Source organism: Aethalodelphis obliquidens, unplaced genomic scaffold (assembly GCF_003676395.1).
Source record: "Aethalodelphis obliquidens isolate GAN/ISIS:26980383/991018 unplaced genomic scaffold, ASM367639v1 scaffold3, whole genome shotgun sequence".
NCBI lineage: Eukaryota > Metazoa > Chordata > Mammalia > Artiodactyla > Delphinidae > Aethalodelphis > Aethalodelphis obliquidens.
This window is the reverse complement of record NW_020837947.1, coordinates 48,538,090-48,562,290: the sequence shown is the minus strand read 5'-3', so window position 1 is coordinate 48,562,290 and position 24,201 is coordinate 48,538,090. Positions and strand designations below refer to the sequence as shown.

At 38.7% G+C, this 24,201-nt stretch overlaps 2 protein-coding genes across 2 annotated transcripts in view; one reads left to right on the top strand and one right to left on the bottom strand.

Annotated features, from left to right (window-relative positions):
* Positions 1-2,260, bottom strand: part of WASF1 (WASP family member 1) — a 93,918-nt gene extending 91,658 nt beyond the window's left edge. The window contains exon 1 of the mRNA XM_027088750.1: positions 1,687-2,260. The gene's annotated coding sequence lies outside the window, so the exon portion shown is untranslated. The remainder of the gene's footprint in view (positions 1-1,686) is intronic.
* Positions 2,261-2,658: 398 nt separating this feature from the next.
* Positions 2,659-24,201, top strand: part of CDC40 (cell division cycle 40) — a 54,838-nt gene continuing 33,295 nt past the window's right edge. The window contains exons 1-2 of the mRNA XM_027088737.1: positions 2,659-2,897; positions 21,068-21,154. Coding sequence (XP_026944538.1) covers positions 2,709-2,897; positions 21,068-21,154 — 276 coding nt within the window. The 5' untranslated portion in view covers positions 2,659-2,708. The remainder of the gene's footprint in view (positions 2,898-21,067; positions 21,155-24,201) is intronic.

Below are 24,201 nucleotides of genomic sequence, written 5' to 3'. Positions count from 1 at the left end.
CTGCCTCTGCAATGTCTATGTGCAATTCCGTTTTACCAAGAGGGTTATGGCAACAATCTTAAACAAGAAAAGCTGGAAAAGGAGGATCACAAAAAGAAAAATAAAACACTTATTTTTGGTCGTGAATCGTTTATTTTTAAATAGTGGGATGTAAACAGTTTTTAACATAATAAATAACCAACAGTTGTTTCTTCCATGTTCAAAAAATATTTCATTTTTCAAGTAGATCGTGCAAAATTGTAGCCTACCCATCCTTGTAGACAGAAGTTGGAAAAATGAGAAGAAATTCTATAACAAGTAATTAAATACATGATATTGCAAAGAAAAGAACTGAATAAAAAGTAAAATTTAGATAAATTTAGGAAATGTTATGGCAGTTAAAACCCCATCTTAAATATTAAGTGCTTCCTTTCTTTCAACCGAAGGCTAGAACTGGCAATCAAATATTCCGCTACTGAAAAACAAATACAAAACTTCCCTTATTCAAAACTTGAGAAATTTTATATCAAATATTGGACATTAAAAAATACACTTTTCCTAACAGAAACTTAGAGCATAAGGGAGAGTTCAAAGACTGAGACTGAATCTGTAATTATGATACAGTGCTACCAACAATTAGGAAAATGAAAGTTATCTCCTATACAAATTAAATTTAAAACATTAGACGGGTTGAATAACCAATAAATCAATTACATCAATTACCGGACAGGAATAAGACTTAGCTAATACATGGATCTAACACCGACAACAAAAAAACAAAACAAAAAAACCTATATATAATCCTAGGCACACTTTACATAGAAAAGGACAGAATTAGACTGAGTCGTATTCAAGTATCTAGTCTATCTGGGGATTAGTTAATTAATCGGCTATTGGACAGGTTATGAATGTTCATGTCAGATGTGCTTTCTTTTCACCATTATTCCAGTTCATCATCCGCAAGTGCAACAGAAGGCGTCAGAGTACCGAAGCTAGGGGGCATGCTACAGCAAGGGGAAAAGAAAAATGGGAAAGGTGCAATGGATGCTGCAGAGTTGAATAATTATCCGGGTGGCACAATGGGCGAGTCCTGCTGACATCGGAGCTGGGTGAGCAGCTCCCTAACTCTGCTCAAGGCACCCCCCTCCCCATAGCAGGCATCGGAGGCTAGAACCGCGCTTGGCCTCCTCTTCTAGCGAAGAAAGAGATCCCCGCACTCGCTTTACCGTTGTCTCTTTAGACACAGACGCGCAGCGCAAAAACGCAAACGCACCAGCTGGCTTTACAGAGCCTCGGGCACGTATCTCGAGCGGGGCTTCTCCGGCACCGGGTGCCGCAGCCTCCCCCAGAGCGAGGAGGTACAGGGGCAGGCCGCGGGGGCAGGGGCTCTCAGGCGGTGGCACCTAAGTAAGACCCGCAGTCTCCCCGCCTAGAGCAGCCTCGGGGCGGTCCCCGCAACCGAGCCCCAGGTGCGCCCGCCGGCCGCCGTGTCCCTGGGTACCCAGCCGGGCCGGCGGTCTGGCTGCCGAAGCTCTGGAAACCCGCGAATGGGGGTGGGGGCCGTCGCGGGGTAGGCGCGCCCATCCTCGCAACCTTTGCTGGGTTAGTGCTCCACGCACACCTCTCCGTTCTGGCCAGTGAGGAAGAGTTCCTCTCCTGGCACCCTGTCCCCCCAAAAAAAACAATTCCTAAGAGACTCGCGCTCACCCAGGAATCTTGAGGGGCTCTAGCCTTACCCCTTCTTCATGCTTCGGCGGTGGCCGCCGGTCCCTCTCAGCTCCAGGGACTCCACCTAGAGCCTCCAGGATTGTCAGGCTTCCCGGTGGAACCCGCTGTGGGCAGTGGCCGAGGTACCGGGCCACAAGGAACGCCGCCTGCGACGACCGCCGGTCACCGGACCCACCGTGTGCTCGACGCGCGAGCGAACAACACCGCGAGCCGCCGCCGCCGCCCCCCAGCTGCCCCCTCCCAGCGCGCGACTCTCCACAACCGGGCTCGAAGACCCGCGCCTGAAGCAGGGGGAACCGCAGGACTCTCGCCACCTAATCCCCCATCTTTCCCAAAAGGAGCTATTCCCCGCCAGTCAAGGTCTTCCCACTTATGATTCTCACTTTCCTCTTCAGCTCCCAGTACCCAGATGCATCTGTGCTGGGAAACTCAGCCCCCACCCACTCACCCATCAGTGGGGGAAATGAATATCTCTCTTCCCCCCCCCTTTCCTGAGGCTTTATGGTATTGCCCAATCCTCAGTTTGGGGGAGGGGGACGGAGAGAACAGTGCTCGGCCAGGGAATGAGGAAAGATGATAGCCAATTGAATGAATCTACCATTCAGGGGCGGGGTCAAAGAGGGGCCTGCCCACCCCGCCCCGCCCCCTTGACCTAAACTACAGTTCCCATCGTGCCTCTCCCACTTCCCGCCGCGCGGCACGCCGGAAGCGTAGCACTTCGAGGCCTCAAGGCATTTCGGAACTCGTAGTCTTTAATCTAGCCGCAAAGGTCCCGAAAGTTATAAGCTATTATAATTCTATTTCCCTAAGTAAATGTTTCAAAATTCCAAGTCCTGTTGTTCTTATTCTAATACTAATTAATCTACTGTAATGATTGTTTTAAAATATAAACGATTTCGTAGGAAAGGAGCTAAATAATGTGTGTCATGGCAATCTGTCAGGACCTGAAGCTACTCCTTCTTCCGCTAGGGCCTGGTCTCCGCAGAGTGTCTGTTGCCGTCATGTCGGCTGCGATCGAATCTCTGGCTGCTTCATATGGTTCGGGTTCAGGGTCCGAATCGGACTCGGACAGTGAGGGTGGACGGTGTTCGCTGCCAGCTGCGGACTCCCTTATGCACTTGACTAAATCGTCTTCAGATAAGTCCTCTCTGGCAGTGGCGGTGGACTCCGCTCCGGAGGTGGCAGTTAAGGTAAGCGTTTTGGCTACTATTGCGGGGCTGGAATTGTCGGTTTCTGTTCCAGAATCCGACAGTAACTTGTTAGGCCCCGGGTCACCTCGTCCTCAGTCCTGAGAGGTAAGTGGCTAACGCTTGGATCTCTTCTTCTCCCTACATGCATCCTCCTTGGGAGAAGCTGGGAACTGGAAGTTCAGGACAGCCCTGCACTCCCTGCTCTCGCCTCCCACCTTCAGAAAGCAAGCGGGAAGAGGGGGTGAAATTTGAATTTATGGATTAGGATGTGGCCTGGATGGAGTAGGTGTAACAACATAAACAAAGGTAAATAAGGACTTCCCAAACTAGAGTATGTGCCCACACTTGAAGTGAGCTGTGGCCTGGCTTTGTTTTGTTTTTGACGTCAGAACTAAATTCTGATCCCGGCTCCACCACTTGTTTGAACTTGGGCAAGTTGTACAACGTCCTCAGTTTCCTCACCTGTACAATGGAGATATAATTTTAAAAGGACCTATCTATATGAGAGGACTATTGTGACGATTAAATGAAATGATAAAAATAAAGCTTGCAGCAGAGATCCTGGTATCTAATAAAAGTGCATATATAAGTCAAGACAGTGAGAAAAGGCCTTAGATTTAAGAAACAGTGTGCATGATCCCAATTGAGGAAAGTGACGGAGGGAGAAATTGAGTTATATAGTTCCTTTAACAAATATTTATTGAACACATGTTACTTACCAGGAACTGTTCTAAGGGCTGAAGACACAGAGGCAAACAAGCCAGACATCTTTGACATCATGATTGCGTACATTGTAGTGGAAGAGGCAGCCAATAAAATATGAGCAAATAAAGTGGTTACAGATTGGATTGAGTACTGTAAAGGAAAAAGAATTCCGTGAAATAGAGTTCAGTGATGAAGAATAAGCTAGGAGTATGACTTCTGTAGATTGGTCAGGGAAGTCCTCTTGCAAAGGCAGCTTTGAGGAACAGGAAAAAGCCAGCCAAGTGCACGATAAGGCAAGAGTTTCCCAGCAAAAGGAGACAGCAAGCCTTGAGATGGCAAAGAGCTTAGTGTGTTTGAAGAACTGAGGAAAGGTCTGTGTGTCTAGAGCTGGAGAAGAGCATCCACCAGTTGGTAGTAGAGGCCCAGTAGAGCCCAGTGGGGGTGATCAGGAGCTGAAGATGTGGTGACGGGAGGCAGTGTGCAAAAACTCCTTTGTATTTAAGATGTTTCCCAGTCTAGTGATAGTGATATACCTGAGTCTTTTACAGGCTTTTAGTGAGCTATTCATGGATTTTACTTTTTACTAATGTATATCGAGTATGAAAGAATGCTTAGGATCCTCCTACTTTTATAACAAAACAAACTCCCCAAACTTACACCCCTCCTCTAGCAGCCTCCTGAGTCTTCATTCTTTTCACAGCTCAGCTTTTTGGAGCTCTCTCACTTTATCTCATTTTCTCCTCAACTCAATGCAGCCTTGCCCTAGCCTCTTGGGAAACTTACTCTCCCTGAGTAATGTCACTGCCCTTCCATTTGTCAAGTTCTGTCATCTGAGTTGAATATTTGCATCAAGTGACACTATTAAATAGTTCTTTTTTGAAACTTTCTCTCTTTTTGGCTTCCATGGGGCCATCCGCAGTCTTCTGATCCCCTGTTCTTCTGCCCTCCCTTTCAATATTAGTGTTTCCTGAAACTCTGTCCTTAGTCCCCCTTTGCACCCCTCATACTCTCCAGGCCTTCAACCTGCAGTGCTCCTGATGACTTACAGGTGAACACTGTCAAGTGGTTCACACAGGCTCTGGAATCAAGACCGCCAGCATTCAAGTCCTACCTCCAGCAGTTACCCAGATGGTGACCTTGGATAAATTAGGTGCTCTGTGTCTAAGCTTTTTCTCATCTGTGAAGTAGGGATAACACTAGTAACTATCTCATGGAGTTCAAGACTTGTCATAAAGCATGTGCCAGGCACACTATCCTTATCCAATTCTAAACTCCTTGCTAGCTTCAGAACTATTGCCGTCTCTCCCAGGATAGCTCTCAGGCACCTCCAATCCAATGTGCTAAAAAATTGACATTTTCTTTCCCTCGGGATCTGCTTCACCTGTTTTTCCCATTTGGATTAATGACCCCACAACCCACCCATTAGTCCAAGCCAAGAACAGAGGGGTCTTCCTTTTCTCTTCCTTCTTCCTCAGACCCTGAAGCTAGTCATTCAGCTGCTTCTAACATTTCTGCTTCATTAATTTCTCTCAAATCAACTCCTTCCTTTCCATTTTTACTGACACAGCCTTACTTCATATCTTCCTTACTTCTCTCAGGAGTCATTCTTGACTCTTCTTTCTTTCTGAACCCCTGCTATTGGGTAATGGGTCCTGTTCATTACCAGGACCCATTACCCAATAGTACCAATGATGTTTATCAAATCTCTCTTTCCTCCTGCCACTGTTCAGATTCTTATAATTTTTCTTCAAGACAATTATAATAACCTTCTAACTGGTCTTTCTACTTTCTCCATTCTTGTCTCCCAGTTCCATACCCACTTTTCCCTTCACAATGCACTCAGAGTGGTCTTTCTAAATTACAGTGTTATCATATCACTTCCTTGCCCCAAGACATCCTATTGCCTGCTGGGTAATTTTTGAGTTCCTTATGAGACCTGCCATTCTCCCATGCTGAACTCTCTACAAAGCACCCAAAGCCTATTTTCTTTTTTTCTCTCAAGTTTTTGCCCACGCTAGTCTCTCTGCATGGAGATCCCTTGCCTCATGACTCCCCTCATCCCACCCCCGAAAACTCTACCGTCCTTCAGTCTCAGTGCACATATTTCCTCTGTCTACCTTAGCCCCCTTTCCACATCTCAGTTATAGCACTTGCCACATTGCTGTGATTTGTTCATTTTTTTCTTTCCCCTGGACCAGACCCTGGCGACCAGAGATTGTTGTGTATATTTGTTTTCATGTCTTCAATGCCTAGTACACAAGATTAAGAGAAATACATTAGGTGAGAAAATGAATGAAAGAGTATAAGTGAAAACCAAAGTCTTGAAAAAGCATGTATGTTGAGATTCAAGGTACATTGATTGGGTGGGAGTGAGAGGAAGTCTCTAAAACTCAGTTCAATCACTTCAAGTTATAAGTAAGATAATCCAGGAGGAAAGACTGAATAGATATCAGAGGTCCATTAGAAGCAGCTGGGGCTAAACCCCACAGTGATCTGGTTTCTATGATGAGAGAGTAAGGGATATTGATCATCGCTCGTTTGTTAACATGCTTTTAAAAAAGCTTACACCCACTAAATTTAATGACAGAAAAATGTCCAGGGGAGGAGATGTGAAGCATACAAATAAGTTCATCTGTATTTGTCAAATTGTATTGTGACTAATAGCAAGCATTCTGGCAAAGTATGAACTTATGTAATGTTTTTAATCCATATCACTGAACACTAATGAGATTTCACGTACCTTATAGGTGATTTGATTTGATTTTTTGAAGTTACTGTTGGGTTGTCTTTTTCCTTTTGATCTGTAGGAGATCCTTATATATTCTGGATACTATCCCTTCATCAATTATGTGTTGCAAATTTGTGGCTTGTTATGCATTGTGGTTCCTTTTCCTTGTTGGAGAAATTCTTCCTTTTCCCAAAGTCATAAAAATATCCTCCCATTTTGTCTTTTGAAAGCACTGTATTTTTGCTTTTTCCATTTAAGTCATGACTCCACATGGAATTAAGTTTTGTGTATGGTGTAAACATTTTTAATAATATAGCTCGATCTTTGGTAGGGCTGTTCTACCTCCCCCACCCCCACCCCACCTCCATCCTTTTTTGTTGTTATTCAAGAATGTCTTGGCTATTCTTGTCCCCTGTAACTCTGTATACGGTTTAGAATTAATACGTAAATTCTGCTAACACCCAGGTGGGATTTTGTTTGGAGTTGGGTTGACTCCTAGATCAATTTGAAGACAGTGTTATATCTGTTCATTCATTTAGGTCTTCTTTAGGTTTTTAATTTCTTTGAAAGTTTATAATTTTCTCTATCAGTATCTTGAACAGTTTTGTTGCAGATATTTCTAGGTGCATCTTAGTTTTATGCTATTATAATAATAAATTGTGTTATTTTTTCCATTATTTAATTTTTTGACTGATCTTACTACTTAAATAATGGTATCAGCTGCAAACAGAGTATTTTTTTCTTCCTTTCAGTCCTTTTTTCTTTTCTTTTTCTTGCCTTGCCATGATTGCTAAGATCTCCAGAAAGATCAAAAATAAAAAGAGGGGAAAAGAATATATCAGGCAAATTCCAAGAAGAAGAAAATGGCATTGGCTGTATTAGGGTCAATAAAATAGACTTTAAAACAGAAAAAGGATCACTTCATAATGATACAAGGTTCAGTTCACAAAGAGGTACATAACAATTTTAAATTTATATGCACCTAATAATGTAAGCGCAAAATATTGAAGCAAAAGTTTTTATAGGGGCTTCCCTGGTGGCGCAGTGGTTGAGAGTCCGCCTGCCGATGCAGGGGACACGGGTTCGTGTCCCGGTCCGGGAAGATCCCACATGCCGCGGAGCGGCTAGGCCCGTGAGCCATGGCCGCTGAGCCTGCGCGTCCGGAGCCTGTGCTCCGCAACGGGAGAGGCCACAACAGTGAGAGGCCCGCGTACCGCAAAAAAAAAAAAAAAAAAAAAAAAGTTTTTATAACTACGAGAGAAACTGACAAATCTACAATTACAGCAGAAGATTTTAATATACCTCTTTCAATAATTGATAGAATAAGCAAAACAATATCAATGATGACACAGAAAATTCAAACAACGAAATTAGCAAACTGTATCTGAAGGGTATAAAGGACATGGCACTCAATGCAGAAAACTGTTTTCAAGCAGTAATAAAACATTTTTAAAAAACTGACCATATACTAGGCCAGGGATTGGCAAACTTTGGTAAAGGGCCAGACAGTAAATATTTGGGGCTGTGCAGGCCACATACAGTCTTTGTCACATCTTAATGAATGTCTTTCCCTCTTTCTTTCTTTTTTTAAACAACCCTTTAAAATGTAAATATCTTACATTTACTTAGCTTGTTGGTACAAAAGCAGACTGTGGGCTGGACATGGCCCAATAATTGTAGTTTGCCAACCCCTGTACTAGTCCATAAAATAAATCTCAATACATTTTAAGTCATATAATCACATTCTCTGACCACAGTGCATCTAAGCTAATCAGTCACAAAAAGATAAACTATAAAATTCCCACATTTGAAAATTATAAATTGTACTCAGTAAACCATGGGCCAAATTTTTAAAAACTAGAAAATATTTTGAACTAAACAATAAGAAAACAATGCTTATCAGAACTTACGAGGTGCAGCCATAGTAATAATTTTTTTCAAGTATAGTCTTAAATACACATAACAGTATAGAAGAAATGAGCATAGAATATCTTTCCATTTTTTGTATCTTTTCAATTTTTTTCATGAATATCTTATAGTTTTCAGTGCATGTATCTTTCACCTCCTTGTTTAAATTTGTTCCTAGATGTTTTATTGTTTTTCATGCTATTGTAAATTGGATTGTTTTCTTAATTTCTCTTTCTAGTGGTTCATTGTTAACATATAAAGCAACCAGACTTTTGTATATTGATTTTGTACCCTGCAACTTTACTGAATTCATTTATTAGTTCTAATAGTTGTTTGGTGGAGTCTTTAGAGTTTTCTCTATATAAATGATGTCATCTGCCAGTAGTGACAGTTTTACTTCTTTTCCAATTTGGATGCTTTTTATTTCTTTTTCCTGCTTAAATTGCTCTGACTAGGACTTAACAATACTATGTTTAATAAAAGTGGTGAAAGTGGGCATCTTGTCTTGTTCCTGATCTTAAAGGAAAATTTTTCATCTTTTTGCCATTGAGTATGTTAGCTGTGGGTTTGTCATATATGGCATTTATTATGTCGAGGTACATTCTGTCTATACCTGCTTTGTTGAGACGTTTTATAAGGAATGGATATTGAACTCTGTCAGATGCCTTTTCTATGTCTATTGCGATGATGTTTATTCTTTGTTAATGTGCTGTATCACGTTGATTAATTTGCAGATGTTGAACCATCTTTGCATCCCTGGAATAAATCCTACTTGATCGTGGTGTATGATCCTTTTATTGTATTGTTGAATTTGGTTTGCTGACATTTTGAGGATGTTTGCATTTAAGTTCTTCAGGAATATCGGCCTGTAATTTCCCTTTTTTGTGGTATCCTTGTCTGGTTTTGGTATCAGGGTAATGCTGGTCTCATAAAATGAATTTGGGAGCATTCACTCTTCTTCAGTTTTTTGGAAGAGTTTGAGAAGGATAGGTGTGAAACGTTTCAATATTTGGTAGCATATTGAAGCCTTCTGGTCCTGGAGTTTTATTCTTTGGGAGTTTTTTGATTACTGATTCAGTCTCCTTACTAGTAATTGGTCAGTTCAGATTTCCATTTCTTCATGATTCAGTCTCGAAGATTGTATGTTTCTAGGAATTTATCCATTTCTTCTAGGTTGTCCAATTTGTTGGCATATAGGTGTTCATAGTAGTATCTTATAATCCTTTGTACTTTGGTATCACTTGTAACTTCTCTCTTGTTTCTGATCTTATTTATTTCATCCTCTGTTTTTTCTTAGTGAATCTAGGTAAAGGTTTATCAATTTTGTTTATCTTTTCAAAGAACCAGCTCTTGTCTTTTTCTTTGTGTTGTCTTTTTAGTCTCTATTTCATTTATTTCCACTCTGATCTTTATTATGTCCTTCCTTCTACCAACTTTGGGCTTCATTTGTTCTTCTTTCCTAGCTCCTTTATGTGTAAAGTTACGTTGTTTATTTGAGGTTTTTCTTGTTTCTTGAGGTAATCCTATGTCTCTAATTTCCCTCTTAGAACTTCTTTTGCTGCATCCCATAGATTTTGGTATGTTGTATTTCCATTTTCATTTGTCTCAAGGTATTTTTCTTTTTAATTTCTATTTTGATTTCTTCATTGACCCATTGGTTGTTCAGTAGCATATTGTTTAATCTCCACATATTTGTGGTTATTCCAGTTTTCTTCTTTTAATTGATCTCTAGTTTCATACCATTGTGGTTGAAAAGATGCTTGATATGATTTCAGTCTTCTTAAGTGTATTGAGACTTATTTTGTGGCCTAACATATGATCTATCGTGGAGAATGTTCTATGTGCATTTGAAAAGAATGTGTATTCTGCTGCTCTTGGATGGAATGTTCTGTATTTATCTATTAAGTCTATCTGGTATAATTATTGATTTTCTTTCTGGATGATCTGTCCATTAATGTAAGTGGAATATTAAAGTCCTCTACTATTATTGTATTCCTGTCAATTTCTCCCTTTAGGTCTGTTAATACTTGCTTTATATATTTAGGTGCTCCTGTGTTGGGTGCATAGATATTTACAAATGTTATACCTTTTTGCTGGATTGACCCCTTTATCATGATGTAATGTCCATCTTTGTCTTTTATTACAGTCTTTTTCCTCTGTATTTGTTAAGGGCCAAACTCAAAAGATATCTTTATATGAATTTCTATTTTTTTCCTCAGCCACTTAAACTCCCATTATAGAAAGTCTGTTCATTTCTATTTTTTGACAAAAAACCTATAACATAAATTGATAGTTTGTAATAATGGTTGATATTTATGTCTTGTTTATAGTTTACAAAGTGCTTTCACATCCATTTTCTTATTTGTATAACAGTAAGAAATGTGAAAAGGACTAAAAGGTAAATATTATATGATTTTATTTTCAAATTACTTTGAATCAACAAAAGGTAACATATTTAAACTTATTTGACTCATAGGGTATACTTTACTTACTGCACTTTAATTTTTATGGATAATGAAAGCTGAATAGAAATCCTTTGTAATTCTCTGGTAATTTCAATTGCATGCCTAATTGTTATTGAACTCCTCATGGGTATTAAAACAAGGTTGTGGTGTTGTCCAACTTTTTCTAATTAAACGTAAAATTAATAACTCTTCATTTTCTGAGGAGTTGTCCAGTTTGTTCTATAATTTTAGCAGGAGCCAGAGATGGAGGACCTAGTTATATTTTCATTAGTTGCCACATTGCTTTTTAAGAGTAGTTCTTTTAAAATTGTATTTTGCATTTAAAACTTGATGTCTTGTGGTACTCTGTTCAAAATAATTCAAATTTAGAATATTTAAAATACCCTTAATCAGAAAGATCTGGTAAACCATATTATAAAGTGGTTCTAACAACTGTATTCTAAAAAAGCCATTGGGGAAGTATGAACACGGCTAAGCCTTTTGTTATTATAAGCAGTTTATCCTTATAAAAGAGAGAAAAGCATTTAATTTAGTTTTTATGCAGTTTAACTTTGTGGTACTTGGTTTTGCTACTGAGCCCTAGGTAGATACTCTCTCTAATCAATGAAGATTGGGGTATGCTTTCTAGGGTAATATAGGTGGCCCAGCATTTGAACCCCCTTCCTTAATAGTCTTAATGTAAACAGCATCCTTCCCTGCCTCCTACCTTCAGAAGCTGGAAACCCAGATTCTATCCTCCCAACTCCCTTTCAGCTAAGGTTTAGGACTATAATTTGGGCTCTCAGGCAGATGCACCCACCTAAATTCTAGTCTAAAGCTAATCCACAAAGAAGCAAAGAAAAAGAATATTTTAAGTGGCAGTGATGACTCCCAACACTAAAAGATTAAAAGAAAATTAAAAGATCATCTATGATCTTTGCTAGCTTCAGATCTATCATCATCTACTCCCAACATCTCCCACCAACTCCGAAAATCTATCACCCATCACCCATTTTTGTCTTTGTAATCTCTGTTTCATCTCAGGGAGGATTCTCCTTCTCTTTTCAGAGGCTAGTTGGTTGTATCCTGGATTATCTCCCCTCTCACCTCTTCCAGAATGACCATACCTTTTTGATCATTCCCTCATTCTTATCATATGTTTCTCCCTACTTGCTCCTTTCCTGTAGCTTATGATTGACTAAATCTTTGGCTTAGCCTTTTCTTTTAAAAGGAAAAAAGTAAACTGAATTTTACCCTGAAAATCCTTCAGTCTGGTACCCCATCTCTTCTTCTTTACTGCCAGATGTCTTGAAAGAGCAAAAATATTGATGTCTTTTTTTTTTCTAAATCCTCGGTTATACCTCTGCCCCTTGCAACTGGCTCTCCATACTTCACCCCGCTACCAAAATTGCTCTGGCAAAGGTTTTCTGTGACATAATTGCCAATTTCAGTGACCTTTGGTCAGCCTTCATCCTCTTTAATTTCTCTAGGAATTTGACATATCTTTCTTCAGTTTAATTTAACAAATATTTATTGAACGTGCACTTCATGCCCTGCATTCTACTGGGCAGTAAGACTATAAAATATAAGTAAAAGTCATGTGCAACAAATAATGTATCACAAGGGCTATTAGGAGTTATGTGTAACATCTCTTAGGACTGTGGATGAAAAAGCATTTTTCCTGAGCCAAGAGGAGGGGCGGTATCAGGGAAAAGAAGAAGATGACATATTATCAGATAGCAAAGGGAAATGCATAAGGAACAAAGTAACATTGCCAACAACACAGGAAGCATGAAAGTGCTTGATATTTTAAAAAGTCAGCAATTAGTCTAATACAGCAAAAATGGGGGTACGTTAAAGCAGATAAGGACATACTATAATAGACCAGGCAAGATATGAAGTCTGAACTAGGATGGTGGAGAATGGAAGGTGGGAATAGGGTTGCTAGAGAAATATTTTAGGGGTAGAATCAGTAAGACTCAGTGCCTAATTTGTTCGTGTGTGACAGTGGAGTCATGGGGAAATGGTATCTTGTGTTTTGGACATACCAAGGTGTTTGATGCTGTGGAATATCCATATAATGAAGTTCAGTAGGCCGTTAGATATGTGAATACAGAGGCTAGGTATGGTCAAGGCTGCAGATAAAAATTGGGGCTGGAAATTGAAGTCAAGAGATAAGATAAAGATGTGGACAAATTTGAAACAAGAGAGGAAGGAAGTTTAAGAGAGTCTGACCTGAAGGACTCTATCTTTGTAAAGTAGAGAAACTAAGTCACCTGCTTTGGTGGGGGGTGTTTTAATAGTGACAAAATTTTGGAACAATAACTGTGTGCCTATAGTATTACTTTTCCTGTCAGTTTTCTATCTTTGGTCATTACCTGGTCTAACTCTACGAGATCTTCATTTGTCAGTGGCATTGCTTCTTCTCCAGCATCACTGTCAACTTCATGCTTTTCTACCTGTTTTGCAAAATTTGCGATGTTACTTTGCATTATCTTTGCATTATGTTTACAGATATATCCTACATCCGCAAGTGGCCAACAAAGATGGTGACATGATAGGAATAGTTCTAGGGGGTTAAGGCCACATTCGTGCATACAAAATCCAACTTCTGTAACTTTTTTTTTTTTTTTAACATCTTTATTGGAGTATAATTGCTTTACAGTGTTGTCTTACTTTCTGCTATATTACAAAGTGAATCAGCTATATGTATACCTATATCCCCATATCCCCTCCCTCTTGTTCCTCCCTCTGACCCTCCCTATCCCACCCCTCTAGGTGGTCACAGAGCACTGAGCTGACCTCTCTGTGCTATGCAGCTGCTTCCCACTAGCTATCTATTTTACATTTGGTAGTGTATATGTCAGTGCTACTGTCTCACTTCATCCCAGCTCACCCTTCCCCCTCCCCGTGTCCTCAATTCCATTCTCTACGTCTGCATCTTTATTCCTGTCCTGCCCATAGGTCCATCAGAACCATTTGGTTTTTTTAGATTCCATATATATGTGTTAGCATACAGTACTTGTTTTTCTCTTTCTGACTTACTTCACTCTGTATGACAGACCCTAGGTCCATCCACCTCACTACAAATAACTCAATTTCGTTTCTTTTTATGGCAGAGTAATATTCCATTGTATATATGTGCCACATCTTCTTTATCCATTCATCTGTCGATGGACACTTAGGTTGCTTCCATGTCCTGGCTATTGTAAATAGTGCTGCAGTGTATACCCTGAGAAAACCATAATTCATAAAGAGTCATGTACCACAGTGTTCATTGCAGCTTTGTTTTTTTGATATTGAGCTGCATGAGCTGCTTGTATATTTAGGAAATTAATCTTTTGTCAGTTGCTTTGTTTGCAAATATTTCCTCATTCTGAAGATTGTCTTTGCATCTTATTTATGGTTTCCTTTGCTGGGCAAAAGCTTTTAAGTTTCATTAGGTTCCCTTTGTTTATTTGTGTTTTTATTTCCATTTCTCTGGGAGGTGTGTCAAAAAGGATCTTGCTGTGATTGATGTCATAGAGTGTTCTGCCTATGTTTTCCTCTAAGTTTTACAGTGAGTGGGCTTACAATTAGATCCTTAATCCATTTTGATTTTATTTTTTGTATGTGGTGTTAGGAAGTGATCTAATTTCATTCTTTTACATGTAGTTCTCCAGTTTGCCCAGCACCACTTATTGAAGAGGCTGTCTTTTCTCCATTGTATAGTCTTGCCTCCTTTATCAAAGATAAGGTAACCATATGTGCGTGGGTTTATCTCTGGGCTTTCTATCCTGTTCCCTTGATATGTATTTCTGTTTTGGTGCCAGTACCATACTGTCTTGATTACTGTAGCTTTGTAGTATAGTCTATAGTCAGGGAGCCTGATTCCTCCAGCTCCGTTTTTCTTTCTGAAGATTGCTTTGGCTATTTAGGGACTTTTGTGTTTCCATACAAATTGTGAAACTTTTTGTTCTAGTTTTGTGAAAAATGCCATTGGTAGTTTGATAGGGATTGCATTGAATCTGTAGATTGCTTTGGGTAGTAGAGTCATTTTCACAATGTTGATTCTTCCAATCCAAGAACATGGTATATCTCTCCATCTGTTTGTATCATCTTTAATTTCTTTCATCAGTGTCGTATACTTTTCTGCATACAGGTCTTTTGTCTCCTTAGGTAGGTTTATTCCTAGGTATTTTATTCTTTTTGTTGCAGTGGTAGATGGGAGTGTTTCCTTAATTTCTCTTTCAGATTTTTCGTTGTTATTGTATAGGAATGCAGGAGATTTCTGTGCATTAATTTTGTATCCTGCTACTTTACCAAATTCATTGATTAGCTCTACTAGTTTTCTGGTAGCATCTTTAGGATTCTCTATGTATAGTATCATGTCATCTGCAAACAGTGACAGTTTCACTTCTTTTCCGATTTGGATTCCTTTTATTTATTTTCTTCTCTGATTGCCTTGGCTAAAACTTCCAAAACTATGTTGAATAATAGTGGTGAGAGTGGGCAACCTTGTCTTGTTCCTGATCTTAGAGGAAATGGTTTCAGTTTTTCACCATTGAGAATGATGTTGGCTGTGGGTTTGTCATATATGGCCTTTATTATGTTGACGTAGGTTCCCTCTATGCCTACTTTTTGGAGAGTTTTTATCATAACTGGTTGTTGAATTTTGTCAAAAGTTTTTTCTGCACCTGTTAAGATTATCGTATGGTTTCTTTCCTTCAATTCATTAATATGGTGATTTAATATTGATTGATTTGCGTATATTGAAGAATCATTGCATTTCTGGGATAAACCCCATTTGATCATGGTGTATGACCCTTTTAATGTGCTGTTGGATTCTGTTTGCTAGTATTTTGTTGAGGATATTTGCATCTATGTTCATCAGTGATATTAGCCTGTAGTTTTCTTTTTTTTGTGACGTCTTTGGTTTTGGTATCAGGGTGATTGTGGCCTCGCAGATTGAGTTTGGGAGTGTTCCTCCCTTTGCTACATTTTGGAAGAGTTTGAGAAGGATAGGTGTTAGCTCTTCTCTAAATGTTTACTTGTAAAGCCATCTGGTCCTAGGCTTTTGTTTCTTGGAAGATTTTTAATCACAGTTTCAATTTCAGTGCTTGTGATTGGTCTGTTTAAATTTTCTATTTGTTCCTCGTTCAGTCTCAGAAGGTTGTGCTTTTCTAAGAATTTGTCCATGTCTTCCAGGTTGTCCATTTTATTGGCATATAGTTGCTTGTAGTAATCTCTCATGATCCTTTGTATTTCTGCAGTGTCAGTTGTTACTTCTCCTTTTTCGTTTCTAATTCTGTTGATTTGAGTCTTCTCCCTTTTTCTCATGAGTCTGGCTAATGGTTTATCAATTTTGTTTATCTTTTCAAAGAACTAGCTTTTAGTTTTATTGATCTTTGCTATTGTTTTCTTTGTTTCTTTTTCATTTATTTCTGGTCTGAACTTTATGATTTCTTTCCTCCTGCTAACTTTGACATTTTTTTGGTTCTTTTTTCTCTAACTGCTTTAGGTGTAAGGTTAGGTTCTTTATTTGAGATTTTTCTTGTTTCCTGAGATAGGATTGTATTGCTATAAATTTCCCTCTTAAAACTGCTTTTGCTGCATCCCATAGGTTTTGGGTCGTCGTGTTTTCACTTCGTTTCTAGGTATTTTTTGATTTCCTTTTTGATTTCTTAAGTGATCTCTTGGTTATTTAGTAGCATATTGTTTAGCCTCCATAGGTTTGTATTTTTTACAGATTTTTTCCTATAATTGATATCTAGTCTCATAGCGTTGTGGTCAGAAAAGATACTTGACATGATTTCAACTTTCTTAAATTTACCAAGGCTTGATTTGTGACCCAAGATATGATCTATCCTGGAGAATGTTCCGTGAGCACTTGAGAAGAAAGTGTATTCTGTTTTTTTAGGATGGAATGTCTTATAAACATCAATTAAGTCCATCCGGTCTAGTCTGTCACTTAAAGCTTGTGTTTCCTTATTTATTTTCATTTTGGTGATCTGTCCATTGGTGAAAGTGGGGTTTAAAGTCCCCTACTATGATTGTGTTACTGTCAGTTTCCCTTTTTATGGCTCTTAGCATTTGCCTTATGTATTGAGATGCTCCTATGTTGGGTGCATAAATGTTTACAAGTGTTATATCTTCTTCTTGGATTGATCCCTTGATCATTATGTAGTGTCCTTCTTTGTCTCTTGTCTTTATTTTAAAGTCTGTTTTGTCTGATATGATTATTGCTACTCCAGCTTTCTTTTGATTTCCATTTGCATGGAATATCTTTTTCCATCCCCTTACTTTCAGTCTGTATGTGTCCCTAGGTCTGAAGTGGGTCTCTTGTAGACAATTTATATACAGGTCTTGTTTTTGTATCCATTCAGCCAGTCTATGTCTTTTGGTTGGAGCATTTAATCCACTTACATTTAAGGTAATTATCAATATGTATGTTCCTATGACCATTTTCTTAATTGTTTGGGGTTTGTTTTTGTAGGTCTTTTCCTTCTCTTGTGTTTCCTGCCTAGAGAAGTTCCTTTTGCATTTGTTGTAAAGCTGGTTTGTTGGTGCTGATTTCTCTTAACTTTTGCTTGTCTGTAAAGGTTTTAATTTCTCTGTGAAATTTGACTGAGATCCTTCCTTGGTAGAGTAATCTTCGTTATAAGTTTTTCCCCTTCATCACTTTAAATATGTCCTGCCACTCCCTTCTGTCTTGCAGTTTCTGCTGAAAGATCAGCTGTTAACCTTATGGGGATTCCCTTGTATGTTATTTCTTGCTTTTCTCTTGCTGCTTTTAGTATTTTTTCTTTATATTTAATTTTTGATAGTTTGATTAGTATGTGTCTTGGCGTGTTTCTCTCCTTGGATTTATCCTGTATGGGACTCTCTGCGCTTCCTGGACTTGATTATTTCCTTTCCCATGTTAGGGAAGTTTTCAACTATAATCTCTGCAAATATATTCTCAGACCCTTTCTTTTTCTCTTCTTCTTCTGGGACCCCTATAATTCAAATCTTGATTCATTTAATATTGTCTCAGAGGTCTCTTAGGCTGTCCTCAATTCTTTTTGTTCTTTTTTCTTTATTCTGCTCTGCGGCAGTTATTTCCACTCTTTTATCTTCCAGGTCACTTATCCTTTCTTCTACCTCAGTTATTCTGCTATTGATTCCTTCTAGAGAATTTTAAATTTCATTTATTGTGTTGCTCATCATTGTTTGTTTGCTTTTTGGTCCTTCTAGGTCCTTGTTAAACGTTTCTTGTGTTTTTTCCATTCTATTTCCAAGATTTTGGATCGTCTTTTCTATCATTACTCTGCATTCTTTTTCAGGTAGACTGCCTATTTCCTCTTCATTTGTTTGGTCTGGTGGGTTTTTACCTTGCTGCTTCATCTGCTGTGTATTTCTGTCTTCTCATTTTGTTTAACTTACTGTGTTTGGGGTCTCCTTTTTGCAGGCTGCAGGTTTGTAGTTCCCATTGTTTTTGGTGTCTGCCCACTGTGGGTGCGGTTGGTTCAGTGGCTTGTGTAAGCTTCCTGGTAGAGGGGACTCGTGCGTGTGTTCTGGCGGGTGGGGCTGGATCTTGTCCTTCTGGTCAGCAGGGCCATGTCCAGTGGTGCATTTTGGGGTGTTGTGAACTTAGTATGATTTTAGGCAGCCTCTCTGCCAATGGGTGGGGTTGTGTTCCTGTCTTGCTAGTTTTTTGGCATGGGGTGTCTAGCACTGGAGCTTGCAGGCCGTTGGGTAGAGCTGGGTCTTAATGTTGAGACGGAGATCTCTGGGAGAGCTCTCGCCGATTGATATTACATGGGGCTGGGAGGTCTCTGGTGGTCCAGTGTCCTGGACTTGACTCTCCCACCTCAGAGGCTCAGGCCTGACACCTGGCTGGAGCACCAAGACCCTGCCAGCCACATGGCTCAGAAGAAAAGGAAGAAAACTAGGGAAAAAAAAGAATAACTAACAGATAGAACCCCAAACCAAATGGTAAAAGCAAAACTAAACAGACAGAAATCACAGAAATAAACATACACACACACTCATAACAAGAAAACAAACAAATAAACAAAAAAAATAACGAACAGTCAGAACCCTAGGACAAATGGTAAAAGCAAACCTAAACAAACAATATCACACAAAGAAACATACACATACACACTATAGACCAGGGCTTCAGAATATCTGGTCCTTTTTCAAACTTCTCTCTGTTCCTCTGTGAGAGGACTTCATGGTCAATTTGCTTAGACTTTGGTTCTCAGCCTGCAACTTTGGAATCACGTGGGAAGCTTGAACCAATGCCGGGCCTCACTCGGGAGGAATTAAATGAGAAAATATGAGGTGAGGCCTGGCATGAAACTTCTTTAAAGCTTCCTGCTGGACTCCACCAGTCTATGGAGGCCAGCTTATACTTTAATAGAGGGAGGTAGACAATTAATACATGTCAGGTGATGATAAATATAATAGAGAACAATAAAGCAAGGTAAGGGGAAAGTAGGAAAACTGTGCAGAGACCTGAAAGGAGAGAGAGCAGTCATGTGGGTATCCAGAGAAAGAACATTCCAAGAACAGGAAACAGTAAGTGTGGAGACCCCAAAGCAGGACTGTCTTTTGGTGAATTCCTAGAATAACAAATGAGCCAGTGAGGCTGGAGTAAAGTGAGCACAGGCACAGGGCTAGGTGAAGACAGAAGTTAGTAGGGGCAAGGGACAGATTTGGAGGGTAAATTCTCTCAACCAGTTAGATTCAGACTTCTTCAGTTTATAATAGTGATTTTGTAACTTAAGCTTTCCTGAAATATAACCCATAGATGATATATAACTTCCTTAAGAATTTCAAAATATAACTTGAATACCCTAATTAAATTAAATTTTGTAAAGCAACTTTATATCATGTTTGATATGTAAATTAAACGTGTACTAATAACATGTTTTTACTAGTAAATGCTCAGGCAGGACAATACAGGAAGACAAAAATGGCCTATAAAACTACCCTTGGGAGCCATACTTTCTGAAAACAACTGGTAATGAGCCCTGTAGTTCTTTGTAAGGCCCCTACCCTAAATGGGGAAGCTACCGGAGGATTTAAAGTGAACGAGTAACATAATTGGACTAATATTTTAAAAGAATCACACTGGCCTCTGTGTGGAGTGAGGCTGTGGGTAGACAAGGGCAGAAGCAGGGAGACCAGTTAGGAGGCTATTACAGTAACAGCTGCAAAATGATAAACTGGACTGAGGTGATCGTGAAAGAGGACTTGAGAAGTGGTTGAACTCTGGGTGTTCATAGAAGGCAGAGGATTTGCTGATGGGTTGGATATACAACGTGAAAGAAAGAGGAGTCAAGGATAACTGTGGCAGTTTTCGCCTTAACACATGTAAGGGTGGGATAGTCGTTAATTTAGAGGAGGGTAGAAGGAGTCACTGGGGAAGGGAGAACAGAAGTTCCCTTTTTGGATATATTAAGTTTGAGATGTCTGTTAGACATCCTGGGAGAAAAGATGTTGAGTTGAAGCTCAGATATGTAAATCCCTAGAGTTCAAGGGAGAGATCCTGGCCAGAAAATGGTTATATTGTATGTATTGCATGTATTGTTTATGTGGTGGGGCTACACAAAAGATAGACTACCAGTGATTCTCTAGTGGAGATGAGATTTTTATGTTCATTAAGTTAGGGGATGAATTTAATAGTCGATGTAGATTGTTAGACTTTAGATTTAGAAGATTTGGGCCCTGCCACCTCCTTTTGTTTCTTCTGCAGTCCCTAAGCAGGTCCATCTGGGTACATATCTAATACGGTCTGCTGAATAAAGGAGTGCTTCTCCTGAATTTGGGACCAGAAGATCAGGTCTTTTGAGTTCATAAAAAAGAGCTGGACTCTCTTACTTTAAGGCTTTGAGTAGTATTAACTTACTTAGAAATTTTAATTTGTTCAGATGGAATAAAGTCAATGTTTTGGGGGGGTTTTTTTTGCGGTACGCGGGCCTCTCACTGTTGTGGCCTCTCCCGCTGCGGAGCACAGGCTCCGGACGCACAGGCTCAGCGGCCATAGCTCATGGGCCCAGCCGCTCCGCGGCATGCGGGATCTTCCCGGACTGGGGCACGAACCCGTGTCCCCTGCATCGGCAGGCGGACTCTCAACCACTGCGCCACCAGGGAAGCCCAAAGTCAATGTTTTTGAAGGAAAGAATTTTTGTTATGCATTCTAACCTCTATAACTGTTTATATTACCTTTATTAGTCTTTGATTATTAGACCTATATATAATTCTATACATTAATATATAGAATTTTATACTAATCACATAGCACTAGTGTAATCTTCATAAAAGTGATGTTAAAATGGCTAGTGTGACCTTAATGTAGTTTCTAAAATACAGTAAATACTTGTCGTATCTTTCACGTTTGTTTGGTTTTCTTGTAGGAAGATTTGGAGACTGGAGTTCACCTTGACCCTGCTGTCAAAGAGGTTCAGTATAATCCTACCTATGAGACCATGTTTGCTCCTGAGGTAAGAAAACGTATTATAGTTAAGAGTGTCTTTTGCTTTATAGTATTTAAATTATACATACGTAGATAAACAGTTGGTGAATTTTTCAATGTTTTCTGATGAAAGTATACTACTTAAACTGTTAGAAAGTATATCCTGTTATATGTTAGTTATATCTCAATTAAAAAAAGAAAGGAAAAGATATCCTTCTATTCTCCAAAAGTTGAATAGTATGCTTTTGTAAGAATAATATCTAATTCTTAGATGCAAACTTAGTTAACATCTTCCTCTCAATTTTGATAAGGGAGTATTACAAGTTAACCATGAGGGAAAAAATTTTGGTTGATTAGCATCATTAATGCATAGTATATTATGAAACATCTAGTGACAAATGCTGCTGTGTTAAACACTAAAAAGAGGTACCATACTGACGTGGTCACTGCTCAAAAATAGTCACACGGTTTATTGCTTGCTCTGAGTCAGACATCTTATGGATTCTTTTTTCTGATGATGATAAATGGTGATGGAAGCATTTAAAAAAGCTGAAGAAGAAGAAGAAAAAAAGCAGAAATAGTGAAAATTGTCCATTTAGGAAAGTCTTTGTAGAAAAGATTAGATTTCTAGGTATTTAGCCTTTAAAAAGGAGAAAAGAATGCTTGACTGACAAGATACAGATATCAGAAAAAGGTCATTATAAGAAATAATAATATGGTTTCAGTAGCAGGATCTTTAAGAGCACTTTAAAGATAGAGATGAGGAGCTATATCTTATTGCACCCTGGTGGAGAAAGAAGTACTTTTTAATATTTTTCATTTTTTAGCATATAGTCATTGTCTTTTTATTTTTTTTTTGATAAAGCTGTTTCATGTAATTTTTGCCTGCTTAGGTTTCCACAGTCACTTAAAATATGGCAGTGGAAATGTATAGCACAGCCAAGGATGTCAGTGCTAGTGCTCTAGCTGTTCTCCTAAGTGTACAATAAGCAAAAAACTCATTCTCATGCTCTGAGACTGGTACATTTTTTATTTTATTCCATTATTTCCTAAATCCTTATAACCTGTTGAATTATAGGCTGTTTTATATCCCTTGGCACCATTTTAGCGCTGGCACGCTGCATGATTTTTTTTTAATGTAAAGTACTTCAATTTAAGCCACTAACTTTAGAAAATAAGAAAATTTGGAAGTGGCATGGTGTATGACATTCCTGTGTCAGTGTATTTTCTATGAAGCCTGTTTTTCTTAAATTTTTAGATCCTATGCATAACTAATATATTGCTGTATGATTAGTTTTCCAAACTTTCAAGAAAAATTCAAAAGGTCAAAAAATTTTTGGTGCTATTGACGAGGCAGTAGGTTTATCATTCTCTTTGGGGGATTATCAGTCTAATTTTCTGTTCTTTTTTTCCCGTGTTAGGGAAGCTCACATTAAATATATCAACTAGTTTATGTCAGGAACATTTCAGTGCTTATTGTCAACAATTTAAGGAAAGACTGATGGGACTGAAAAGTGAAGAAAAATTACAATTTTTCTAAGGAATTGTCTGTGACATAATAAATTATCAACTTTGAACTTTATGACTAGGGTCTGTATAACTTGGCAAAGTCTGGAAGGGTATTACCAGGAACTTTGCTGGATGAAATTCAAGTTCTCATATTTTGAGAATCCATCATTAGAGACAAGATTTAATCCTTCTTCTCAATCTAGTGTTTACCAGAGAGGACATGCTAAGTGCTTTTTAAAAAAAAAAGATGGAGACCACACTATTTCCTATAGTGCCTCTAAAGCACCAGTGAAGTTTAAGGAGAGACTGCATCTCGTTATAAAGATAAAAGTTCCATGAAAGTATTTGTAACTGGCAAATGTCCAGGTTAAGAACATGAGATGTGGGGCTAAAAAGACCACTTATTAGCTCTTATGTGACCTTAGATTATCTTAGTTTTTTCACAGGTAAAATGAAGATAATTTCTACTTGACCAAATTATAAGGATAAATGAGATAATACGCGATGTGCTTAGGAAACTGTCTGGCACAGAATAAGCATTTAATAAATTATAGCCTTTACTGTTATTTATGTTAATATTATTGGCATTGATGGCGAGATAGGCCTTTGTGAGGAAAGATTCCAGACAGAGGGGAACAGCATGAGCCAAATCATAAAATCTAAAGAACAGCAGTGTTTTAGTCATTATCAGTAGGGGAGAACGGGATAAGGCTAGAATAGTACTTTGTACAATCGGTATTGCACAGGCTTTAGGGGCCAAGGTAAAGAGTTCGGTCTTGATTTAATAGATGAATTTTTAGGAAGATTAATTTTAAAGGTTTGCATGATGGAAAAGAACAGGGATGGAGACTAATAAAACTACCATTTAGTACACTATGCCAGGTACCACACTGAGGGATTTGTATACCTTAACTCCTTTAGCCCTCACTACAACCCTATGAAATAAGTACTTTTATCCCTATTTTATAGTGAGGAATTCAACTGTCAGATTATACTGCCAGCAAGTGCCATATTTGAGGCTTTGAGTCCAGATCATTCTTAACAATCACACCATAACTGTAAGACCATTTAGAAGGTGCAGTTTTGACTTTATTAGTTTAGTAAACTAACAAATTGGCTATTTTATTTTATAAATTACTGTTTCCCTCCCAACCAAGGACTTTTCCTAGTTGATCTACCTAGTTATCCAGATAAGCTTTCTCAAATTACAGAAGGAACTTGAAGACATAAGAGCCATTGTTTTAGTCTAGTGATTTTCTTCATTTCACTCAATCCTGTTGGATCCGCTTAGAGAAAAGTCTGTTAGCTTCTCTAGACTCATATAAAACCCATAAGCCTCAGAGAGAATTTCAGACTCCTTAAAATAATATTACTTTAGGAATAGAAAAACTATAAAAGTTTAGAGGGGGAAAATGCCAGTTACTGTTTAAAATCTGGCCAAAAGGGCTGCTATAAATATTAATGTTAAAATGGACTTTAGAAGTCATATAGATCAGCTCTTTTATTTTATAGATGAGGGAACTGAGGCGCAAGGTCATAGAACCACTAATAAAATATACTATCGTA